Source organism: Zootoca vivipara, chromosome 11 (genome assembly GCF_963506605.1).
Source record: "Zootoca vivipara chromosome 11, rZooViv1.1, whole genome shotgun sequence".
NCBI lineage: Eukaryota > Metazoa > Chordata > Lepidosauria > Squamata > Lacertidae > Zootoca > Zootoca vivipara.
In genome coordinates, this window is record NC_083286.1 from 36,466,187 (window position 1) to 36,478,466 (window position 12,280).

Here is a 12,280-nt window from a genome sequence, read left to right on the forward strand (position 1 = left end):
GTTTCATTTCACTCAATCCACCATACAGAACTCATCATTTCAACTCATCCCACCCAACCCTTCACATCCAGAAAATCCCATGCCACAGAGAGGTTATAAGTTGGCAGGTCTCTGAAAGCTCATACCAATAACAAACTTAGTTGGGCTCTAAGGTGCTACTGGAAGGAATTTTTTGTTGTTGTTGTTTCGAAGTTGGACATAACTCAGTGATAGAACACAAGCTCTAATTCCCCACCTTAAGTTTTCTGAATGCAGAGTCCTTCAGCTGTGATTCTTGTTCTGGTATCACAGATACAAATCAGTGATGCAATTCAATGCCTCCATGGTCACAAGAGGCCACTGCAACAACTTTTGAGAAATCATATCTTAGAGGCAGAATAAGGCGACATCCCTGATGCATCAGACTTCTGTACTCGGTAGAAATTAGCACCTTATGCCTTTGCCCTCCTCATGCTGTTACACCATCCCCCAAAGCCTCCAAAGCAGCTTCCCCCAATCTGGTACCATCCAGGTGTTTTCAACTACAGCTGCCATCATCCTGGCCCAATGACTGGCCATGCTCCTAGATGGGCTAATTGGGATTTGAAGCCCAAAACATCTGGAAGCCATTAGGTTGGGAAATGCTGCTTTAAGGAAAATGTTAGCCATGGTGGCTAAGTTAGAAACATCAGAGGTATAACTTAGCCATCATAGCTAACATTTTCCTTAAAGCAGTGTTTCCCAGTTGCTGGGAATCACAAGTGGGGAGACCGCTGTTGTGTTCAGGTCCTGTTTTCAGGCTTTCCACAGATATCTGGTTGGCCACAGGATGCTGGGCTAGATCAGCCACTGGGATGAACCAGCAGGCTCATCTGATGTCTTTACTAAGCCAGAACAGATTATTGAATGCTGGAGCATCCAATGAAAACGAAGGAGGAATAAAGTAAATGTCACTTACCAAGGTAAGTATCAAATCCTCTGCGGGTTGGAAGGCATTCGTTTCTGTACATTCCTAAATGCCACTTTCCCACCATGTGGGTAACATATCCTGCCTCTTTAAGTAGCTCAGGCAGGAGTTTTTCATCCAGTGGGACACAGCTGGGCTGACACGGCCAAATTATCTCATGCTGTAAACCTGTATGGATCTAATGAAAACAAGTGTACCTTACACATCGGTTACAGCATAAATTTCTGGTGCTCAGGCAGCGCTATGTGCACAGCAACATGTTCACATTTAGAGGAAAACAAATCTAACATTCCCATATCAGTAATGAAACTTTAAATACATCACATCTTAGAAATACTGAAAAAGAAGCAGCACTGTGCGCAGGGTGGGAAATCACTTAAAAGTAATTGGTGTACATTTGAATTCAAATGAAAGGAAGCAAAACACAGAACGGCCATGTCTATCAGATAGGAGTTATGGGGGGGAAAGGTACCTGGTGCGACTTGAAAAGGGAGCTGTCACCCAACTGAAGGATACTCAACAGTGCCATTCTAATAAATGTTTTCTTAGAAGCAAGCTCCACTCTGCTCAGTGGGGCTTACTCCCTGGTCAGTGTCCTCATGGAGGACCACAATATCTCAAGGAGTGCCTCTCTCCATATGAACGAACCCAGACCCTGCAATCACCACCTGAGACCCTTCTTCAAGTGCCTCCTCCATGAGAGGTTCAGAGGGTGGCAACTCAAGAATAGGACTTTCCTGTGGTGGCTCTCCACCTGTGGTGGCTCTCCCCAGGGAGGCTCACCTGGCGCCTTTATTACATAACTTTAGGCACAGAATGCTGGACTAGATGGACCTTTGGCCTGATTCAGAGGGCTCCTCCCCTATGTACTGTAAGAGTTTGGATTTGATATCCCGCTTTATCCCTACCCGAAGGAGTCTCAAAGCAGCTAACATTCTCCTTTCCCTTCCTCCCCCACAACAAACACTCTGTGAGGTGAGTGGGGCTGAGAGACTTCAGAGAAGTGTGACTAGCCCAAGGTCACCCAGCAGCTGCATGTGGAGGAATGGAGACGCGAACCCGGTTCCCCAGTCTACCGCTCTTAACCACAACACCACACTGGCTCTGCTTCCACATTCTTGCTTCCCCCTACCCCTTTCTCCACTGTGCTTTGACTGAAATTGGCCCCAAGGGGGTCTGGAGAACAGAACAGCACATGGAAGGAAATGAGGGTACATTCTGTCTGGCAAGCTGATATGCTTGTGGAGATGGAACATCAGTAATTGTGCAATGTTGACTTGCACCCATTGAAAGAAAGAGCACAAAAGGGTATGAATGTCTGCATAGACTGGGGCCCACAGAAAGTTACTCAACCTCAGGAAAACCTTTGCAGCCCGAAGGTCGGATTCAGAATTTGCCCACCCTCTGCAGGCTGCTGTTGACAGGTGGGCAAGGCCACTCACATAATAATAATAATAATAATAATTTATTATTTATACCCCGCCCATCTGGCCGGGCTCCCCCAGCCACTCTGGGCGGCTTCCAAAAAAAAAAAAACAGAAATTCTAAAATACAGAAATCCATCAAACATTAAAAGCTTCCCTAAACAGGGCTGCCTTGAGATGCCTTCTAAAGGTCTGGTAATTGTTCTCTTTGACCTCTAGTGGGAGGGCATTCCACAGGGTGGGTGCCACTACCGAGAAGGCCCTCTGCCTGGTTCCCTGTAACTTGGCTTCTCGTAATGAGGGAACCGCCAGAAGGCCCTCGGAGCTGGACCTCAGTGTCCGGGCAGAACGATGGGGGTGGAGACGCTCCTTCAGGTATACCGGACCGAGGCCGTTTAGGGCTTTAAAGGTCAACACCAACACTTTGAATTGTGCTCGGAAACGTACTGGGAGCCAATGTAGGTCTTTTAGGACCGGTGTTATGTGATCTCGGCGGCCGCTCCCAGTCACCAGTCTAGCTGCCGCATTCTGGATTAGTTGTAGTTTCCGGGTCACCTTCAAAGGTAGCCCCACGTAGAGCGCATTGCAGTAGTCCAAGCGAGAGATAACTAGAGCATGCACCACTCTGGAGAGACAGTCAGTGGGCAGGTAGGGACTCAGCCTGCGTACCAGATGGAGCTGATAAACAGCTGCCCTGGACACGGAGTTGACCTGTGCCTCCATGGACAGCTGTGAGTCTAAAATGACTCCCAGGCTGCGCACCTGGTCTTTCAGGGGCACAGTTACCCCATTCAGGACCAGGGAGTCCTCCACACCCGCTCGCCTCCTGTCCCCCACAAACAGTACTTCTGTCTTGTCAGGATTCAATCTCAATCTGTTAGCCGCCATCCATCCTCCAACCGCCTCCAAGCACTCACACAGGACCTTCACCGCCTTCACTGGTTCTGATTTAAAAGAGAGGTAGAGCTGGGTATCATCAGCATACTGATGGACACCCAGCCCAAACCCCCTGATGATCTCTCCCAGTGGCTGCATATAGATGTTAAAAAGCATGGGGGAGAGGACAGAACCCTGAGGCACCCCACAAGTGAGCGCCCAGGGGTCTGAACACTCATCCCCCACCACCACTTTCTGAACACGGCCCAGGAGGAAGGAGCGGAACCACTGCATGACAGTGCCCCCAGCTCCCAAGCCCTCTAGACGGTCCAGAAGGATGTTATGGTCGATGGTGTCAAAAGCCGCTGAGAGATCCAGCAGAACAAGGAAACAGCTCTTACCTTTGTCCCTAGCCCGCCGGAGATCATCGACCAGTGCGACCAAGGCAGTTTCAGTCCCATGATGAGGCCTGAATCCTGACTGGAAGGGATCCAAATGGTCCGCTTCTTCCAGGCGTGCCTGGAGTTGTTCCGCAACCACTCGCTCAATCACCTTGCCCAAGAATGGAAGATTTGAGACTGGGCGATAGTTGGCCATATTGGCCGGATCTAAAGATGGTTTTTTAAGAAGCGGTTTAATAACCGCCTCTTTCAGCGGGTCTGGGAAGGCTCCCTCATGGAGAGAAGCATTTACCAACCCGCGAAGCCCATCGCCCAGCCCTTCCTGGCTAGCTTTTATAAGCCAGGATGGGCAAGGATCAAGGAGACAGGTGGTTGGTTTCATTCGTCTAAGCAGCCTGTCCACATCCTCGGAGGTAACAGATTGAAATTGATCCCACAAAACTTGACTAGACAGGACTCTAGCACTCCCCCGCCCCGGCCCTGCTCCCACGGTGGAGTCTACCTCTTCCCGAATCTGAGCGACTTTATCTGCAAAAAACTTTGCAAAATCATTGCAGGAGATCATGTGGCCCGTACTGGGCCCGGATGGAGCAGGTGGTTCCGCTAAATTGCGAACCACCTGGAAGAGTCTCCTGCTGCTGTTTTCTGCAGATGCGATGGAGACGGTGAAGAAGGTCCTCTTCGCCGTCGCCATTGCCACTTGGTAGGCTCGAAGTTGAGCTCTAGCCCGTGTCCGGTCTGATTCAAAATGAGTTTTCCGCCACCGGCGCTCTAGCCGTCTCAACGACTGTTTCATTGCCCTCAGCGCCGGGGAAAACCACGGGGCTGTCCGGGCTCCATGCAATCTGAGAGGCTGATTGACTCACATGTCAATCACCTGGCATTATATGACAGCAGGCAATTCTAATTTCAAGCTGGTGGCAGGCACAGGTTTCTCTCAGATCTTAGTGCTTGTAATGCTTAGTGCTAAGATGGGAGACAATAGATCCCTTATCTCCAGCTTTGCCCTTAGTGCTTAGATTGGAGATGACAGAGCTTTGCTTCTGACATCGTATGATCACAGATGGGCACAGTTTGCTTCAAATGGTGTTAACAACCAAATTAGACCTGAGGTATGGTGGCTCCCCCATGTTGCTGTAGGCCACCACTGCTTTCAGTCATGAAGAGGGAATGAAGTTTTATGGCCTTCCTAAAGTTGGAATCTAATTATTATCCGAAACAGAATCTCGTGATCATGAAATCTGTCACATGCAGGACTATTAAAACATTCTGTTCCCTAACACTTTGCGTTCAACTCCTCCATCAAAAGCCACGTACACCTGTACAACATTACAACATACACTTGTGAAATGTTTTGTGCTTCTCTCAAAGTCCTCCCCAAAGTTGCAAGATTCAATTAAATGCAAAATCTGTTTCCAGCTTCCGAACCGCAAACCACAGAAATGACATATACTTGTATCTCATTTTTCCAGTCATGGTTTCATTAAGCTATTTTGGAAGGCAGTTCTTAAAAGAGGAATACCAAATGTATCATAATTAGCCAAAATTATATCATCTAGCAAAATGAGGAGATTTTTGCCAGCCAAACATAATAATCAGAAGAGTCAGTGAGCTTGAAGATTACCCAAATGGAGGATTCTAGCTGGCTTTAGAAACCAAGAAACAAGGGAGCTACTGAAACTGAACATAAACATAAAATGGAAATATAATCTGAAAAGAAAATTCACTGTTATTGCCAGAAAGCCCAAATGCATTATTTGACTTCCTTTACGGATGACCCACCAACCATCTAGAGACAGCAAAGATGAGTTTCATGAACAGCCAGATTTATTAAAAATTCTAAAGAAAGCAAAGCATTAATTTACATACCTTTGCGTGGCTCTCTCAAGTAAAAATCACTGTCAAATATGTATTGCACATATTGCGTTTTTTTTAAAAAAAACACTATGGAGGTGCTCTAGTCTTCTAGTTTTATAATACTTGTGAGAAGGTTAATATGAAAACCTTTCAAAACTGTCACATGCAACTCTGAACGGTGATCTAACAACAGATTTACAGTATGATCAAGTGTAAGGAAGGAATAGCAGAAGACTAACATTAATAAGATCACAGGATTCATCTTTCTTTAGGTGATTTTTGAAAATGGCTATGAAGTGGGAACCAAGCAAGACATATTTTCCATTGGGCTCTTTTCATGTAAAAAGTATTTTAAACTGTTTCAAAATCGTCAACTGTTTCCCGCAAAATCTGTAGCCCGCCCTACCAGCAATGGAAATGGAGTGCCGTTTGCTAGGGAGGGTGAAAAGCACCTGGCAGAAGGTTTTCATGAGCAACTGACGGGGGCAGTCAGTATCACTTGCCAATGCAGTAAAATATAAAATTCCATTTCTGATTGGAAAGCAGATGGCCAGGCTGAATTGACATAGGTGGCTTCCTTTCAGGAAATAAAAAGGTCTTAAAATATATCTGAAACTATAGACCGGGGGGAGGGGTGATCAACAGAGGAATGGCTAAAACCCCAGACTGTTTTTTTACTACTAATATTTTAAATTAGCTCCCCCCCCTTTCTATATCAACACAACCAAAACAAAGAGGTGAACTAAAGAGAGAGAGAGAGCACACAAAGGCTCCTTAGAGAGAGGAGAGAAAGATCTCTGTTCTTACCTTGTCCTCAATCCCCAGGTTTTCAATTTATGGACAGACTGGCTGAAATAGCAATAGCTCAAAGTAGCCATGTGCTCCCATAAAAGAACAAAAGGGGAGCCTAGCTGGATCAAGCCAAATGTCTATCTAGTCGAGCCTCCCATTCTCACTGTGGCCACCTAGATGCTCATGGGAAGAATATTCAGCTATAGAGCATCCAGCTCATGTGATGGGAGAGGCTAACACTGGGTGCGGTGGGGTGGTGGCGGGGGCCACCCCAAAGGGAAGGGACCAAAGGGAAGACACCAAATGGATCTGTCCTTTGGGGGACATCACAAGGTTTTGTTGACTTGTTGTTTTAAGCTAGGCTTATATAAAAATATGGAGTTGTATAACTCCACATTTTTCTGCAACCACCTAGCTTGTATGAGTTGTGTAGAATGTTTATCATCTGCTGGTAGGGAAAGTAGTGGAGGGAGAATGGAAATTGCTTCATGTTCCAGGTGAGGACCTGTTGCCATTGATCTCGTTCCTTTGGGTGGGAGACAGGAGGGAAATGAGTGTTGTATGCCAGGTTTGTAGCACATTTCTATTCTTTCTTCTTCAGGCTCTGGCTACTATAATGTGGGTTTCATGCATATTTTGTCTGCTGGCTTCAGGAAGATAGAATTGGTTTCTACCCCAAGGGAGAGCCTGTTGGTAGAATCTGTCCCCCTGTGTGAGAGACAGGAATTAAATGTGTACATCATAGGTGAGCAAGATTAGGAGCTTTTTTCCCTGTTTCATGCTGCAGGGCTGATTGGTGTTGCTAATACACTGGAACCTCGGTTTACAAACACCTCGGTTTACGAACGCTGCAGACACATCTGGAACAAAATTCACTTTCCATTACTTTCAATGGGAAAGTTCGCTTCAGTTTATGTACGCTTCAGTTTATGAACAGACTTCCGGAACCAATTGTGTTCATAAACTGAGGTACCACTGTATATATATATCCAACATGACTGATTTATTTTGTGGTTTTTGCTATTTTATATCATTTTTATTCTATTACTGCATTTATTGTATTTTATTGCCTATTTCTTTTCTATTAGGGAGCGCCCCCTGTTTGTTAATGTTCTGTTCTTGTTGTGAGCCAGTTTGAGCTCAGCTTGGCTGTTGGAAATGCAGCATGCAAATATTAAAGCGGGACCTGGATGTAACCAGGGCCGTCTTAAGCATATCTGGCACCCTGGCGCCGTGGCGCGAAGATCCCTCCGGTGCCCCCCCGCCCCATTCCCCAGCGTGGCTATCTGGCGGGCGCAGCAGTGTGGCGCCCCCCTGGCAGCCCGGTGCCCTGCGCCACCCAGTCTTGCCATAGGGCCAGCCCTGGATGTAACAGCTCTCCCCCCCAACTGTGATTGCTTGCAACTAGTGTTCAGTGGCATCATGCTTCAAAGAGTGGACATGGAACACAGAACATCCTTGTGAAGAAACCACTACCCTATACTTAAAACGAAAGAGGAAATAAAATTGCCCTCTGGGTCACCATTAGGAAATATGAGGTGGCCACCTTTCTTTTCAGCCTGGGAGCAAATCAGGAAGGTCAGCTGTGCCCTCCAGGGCCTCATCCAGATATACCAGTACCAGCTCTGCTTCCCTTGCTATCATAGCAATGGCCACTAGCTATTGTTACAAAAGCAGAAGTCTAAGACATCTCCACATATCATGAAATAACTGGGTCACCAAAGCCCAGTCAGGATAGAATAGGCTGGGGTCACAGCAGGGGCAGATGAAGATCAAAGGGCCGGAAGCAGAAGACATGGTCCAAGGCAAGCAATCTGCATTGTTGTTCCCAGTCCGATTAGGTAATCCAAGGAAGCTGAAGCAAAGGGTATGTAGAACCAGCCAGGCCCCTATTGATTTCTCGGGTCACCCGGTCATGACTGGTGAAAAAAGCTGCATATCCAGTATAAGGAACCATATTGCTGCTGCAAAACATTTCCCCAAATGTCCCAGTAGCAGAGTCTCTGATGGCTTACAAGGTCTAAATAGGACAGATCCTATCTAGATAATATTTTGTTTTTAAAGCCTACTGAAATAGGAAAAATACAGGAGCAGATAAGGAGAACATCTTGTCAAATATTTAGCCGCTGGCTTCAAAGGCTGTAAAGAGTGAGGAACGGCAGGGAGAAAAGCAAAGTAGGTTATGGATCACAGACAAAACAAACCACAATTTGTGAAAGGCCTATATCTAAAAGAAACAACTGCATAATGAATTCAGCAAATGGGTTTTAAAAAGAGAAACATGTATTACATTCATTTCTTTATGAAAATAACACTAAGGCACCTGTACTACTAAGAATGGTGAATTAATACTAAAGATCAGGGGGAGAGGGCGAAGGAAGTGGTTTTGTGGTTAGTCTTGAAGATGGAGACACTGCTGGCCTTTTCATGACAGCCTGCAAAACCCTTTTGCAGGCTGTGTCCCTGAGTTGCAATATTAACAAAGTAAGAGAAATATTTGAGAAATAGCAACTTAGTACTCATGAATACATTTTTTAAAAGCAATGTTGTATCTCATGTTAACTATTACCTGCTCCTGTATCTGCTACAGTAACTGTACTTGGATCTGAATTTACAGCTGTAAAGCATTGCATAACCCTTGTAAAAATAAATAAATCTTGACGTATGGGCTAATAAACCCCCAAAGTTGGGGGGGGGGAATAGAAGCTCCACAGCAGAGATAGTTGCAAGTAGTGTGGTGTAGTGGTTAAGAGCGGTAGACTCGTAATCTGGGGAACCAGGTTTGCGTCTCCGCTCCTCCACATGCAGCTGCTGGGTGACCTTGGGCTAGTCACACTTCTCTGAAGTCTCTCAGCCCCACCCACCTCACAGGGTGTCTGTTGTGGGGGAGGAGGGGAAAGGAGATTGTTAGCCGCTTTGAGACTCCTTCGGGTAGTGATAAAGCGGGATATCAAATCCAAACTACTTCTACTTCTTCTTCTTCTTCTTCTTCTTGTAAAGGTTGTGCATGCAACTACCTAGCAATCAGATGCTGGACATCTAACTCAGCACTAGCTGCATTGGCTGTTGGAGACTTTCCAGCGTTTCAGATAGGGAACTCCCTCAGTCCTGCCTAGAAATACCAGGGACTGAACTTGGACTATTCTGAAAGCAGAGCAGCTGCTCTAATATTGAGCTGCAGGCCCACCTTAAGCTATAGAGCTTTCCAGAGTGTGAAAGAGATGGGGCATAGTTTAAGTTCTCCTTTTCTCAAATTGGTCATGGATGAATGAATTAACTGCAAGTAGCATACAGAGTCCTATGAACAACTCTATTGTCATAATAAATCAAAGGCTCCACTCCTTCTTTCTTTATGTGTGCCATCTGTCAATCTACGTATATAGCTAATGCTGCCAGGGCCATGTGTTTGGAGAAGGCAGGGGGCTGGAATTGATCTCCTTCATCACCAGTCAAATGACTAGTTGTGACAAGCACCTTAATCAGGCTTATGTTCTCAATTTATAGGTGGGCTTGCAATCTTGTATAAGGAAGGGTGTGCTTTAAACAATGTTCATTGCCCTGTTTTGCACATAACACTAGGGCATGGTTTATTAAACCATGGCACAGCATTATGTGTGAACACTGCCCAGCAGCTGAACTTTGGTTTGTCTATTGCCTACAAAACCATAATCTGAAACCACAGTTGTTGGGCTCATAGCTTGGTTTCTTTTGAACATGGCAAATGGAGCACTTTTCCTTAACCACAATTTATATGACCACCCAAGCTCACCAAACTACAAAGGCAGGAGACAGGAGCAGCTGGAAAACTGGCTAACAGTAGCAGCTGGAAAACAAACCAAACTTTGAAGACTTTTGGTTTGTTTGATAATCTGTGGGGCAACTCATGGTTTTTAAAACAAAGCAGAGCTTCAGCATGGTTTATCATTACGTCCAAATGAAGCCACCTCTGAATGCTGGCAGGTTTTCGGTGTCCTAGGCAGGGGGCTTTCACATCAGTTGCTTCCTGATTCTTTTAAATAAAGAAGGCAGGGATTGAACCTGGGACCTTGTGGATGCAAAGCATGCCCTCTGTCGCTTAACTAAAGTTCCTCCTCACTGCTGCTAAAGAATGAGATACAGTCCCAGAACTAATTCTCCAGGTTGCCTAAAAATGGCTTAATAGTGTCCACCAGCCTGTGGTAGGACTGGCTAACAGTAGCATCTGCTTGTGTAAGCGGTTTCTGTTGCCAGCAGGATAGGGTAAAGGAGCGTGAGTGTTGCAGCACTTTAGAATTCAATCGGTTTGCTACAATATGGGCTTCTGCAAGAAATGCCACCAGTTGCAACATTTCTTTTGCTTTCTCCCTGCACCCCTGCCCCAAATCCAAACACCAGGCTTCCTAGCAGAGTGATTGGCACACATCCACTTTATCAGATTATCCCAGAATCATAGGCAGCAGGAAACACCCACAAATAGAAAGTCAGTTAGATCAGAGGCAGCTGATGAAACTTGAGGAGAGAAGGCTAAGTTTTAATCAGCTGTTTCCTTTCTCAGCTCTGCTGATAAAATGTTTCATTCATGATGCTGACATGCAAACAGAAAGGGGCTTTATGGCTCCTCCTTCCCTTAAAAATATATGTTGTGCACTGGAAAACGCTGCTTGCTGATATGCAAAAATAAAGTAGGCCTATATTCGTTATTACAAGTTGCTTTCCCTAACAGGTTACAGAAGTTTACAAAAGACACAATCCTGCCCTCTTACTGAAATGCATATTAAACAGCCACTAGAGGTCTCCCCAAACCAGATAATTATCTATTCCTATGGTATCTTCGCACTAGGAAAACAACACCAGGAATTCGTCATGCATTTTTGCAAGATACAGTATATCATTGGGCTAAACCATACAGGGCATACGGGCGGGAAGGGAAATACTGGCCCTCTCAATGTTAAGCGCTAATAACTTTTAAAAGAAAACTAGAAAACACGTTGCCCAGAAATACGACCCCCAAACCTCAACCTTCTTTCAGATGTTCCGTCAGCTCTGATAGGAAATTGGCCTGACTCGTTTGACTGTAGCTCGTCACGTTGCTGGACAGACACAAACACACGTGACGCGCTGCACGAATGAAGAGAGCTCTCATGATTTTGGCGTGACTTTCAAATCAGGCCCCCCAAAAATACACATCCCTGATAATTAAGATGGGTCAATACGCAAAGACCTCAGCATTTCCTAAGTTTTAGAAAGCACTCATTTGAACTGCAACCACGAGGGCTAGAAAGTTAGGCTTAGATTCTCACAGGAATCCACCGACAGCAACGCAGAGATGCTGGGGCGGGAAGACAGAAGCAACTATACTCCAAGCCCTTCGCGTGGGCAAGTCCAACTCATAGCTGTCAAGTTCTCCCTTTTTTTAAGGGAAATTCCCTTATGCTGAATAGGCTTCCTCGCGAGAAAAGGGAAAACTTGACAGCTATGGTCCAACCCGGCCGCGTTTCCCCGCCTACCTGGTACCTGCCGGTGAGCAGCTGGCTGCGCGACGGGGTGCACAGCGGCTGCGTGTAGTAGCTCTCCAGGCGCACGCCGCCCGCCCCCAGCGCGTCCAGGGTCGGGGTGCGGATTTCGGAGCCGTGCCAGCTGACGTCGCCCCAGCCCAGGTCGTCGGCCAACACGAACACCAAGTTGACGGGCTGCCGATGCGCAGCGCTCGGGCACATGCGCGCCAAGCACAGCAGCAGCAGCAGCAGCCCAGGGAGCGAGCAGCGCCCGAACAACAGCCGCTGGAGCATCTCTAAGTCCTTCGCCAGCCCCAGCAGGAACAAACAGGGAGGAAGGGCAGAGGGACCTGCAAGTCTGCCTACGAGGGCAAATGGTCCGCCCACCCTGGTGGCAGCCAATCAGAGTCAGCTCCGCCCCCCCCGGAGATAATGAAACAGGAACCACCAGCCTGCCAGTCTCCCTCTCCTCCCCAGCCTGCGTCTGTCCAGAGAGGGCTTAAAGAAGTA

The 12,280-nt window shown here is 46.6% G+C and overlaps 1 protein-coding gene across 1 annotated transcript in view; it reads right to left on the reverse strand.

The window, feature by feature from the left end:
- ARSB (arylsulfatase B) overlaps positions 1–12,163 on the reverse strand; it is a 67,318-nt gene extending 55,155 nt beyond the window's left edge. The window contains exons 1-2 of the mRNA XM_035099802.2: positions 11,783–12,163; positions 938–1,124 (exon numbers count right to left, since the gene is read on the reverse strand). Of these exons, the coding sequence (XP_034955693.1) occupies positions 938–1,124; positions 11,783–12,064 (469 nt within the window). The 5' untranslated portion in view covers positions 12,065–12,163. The remainder of the gene's footprint in view (positions 1–937; positions 1,125–11,782) is intronic.
- Between the last annotated feature and the right edge of the window lie 117 nt (positions 12,164–12,280).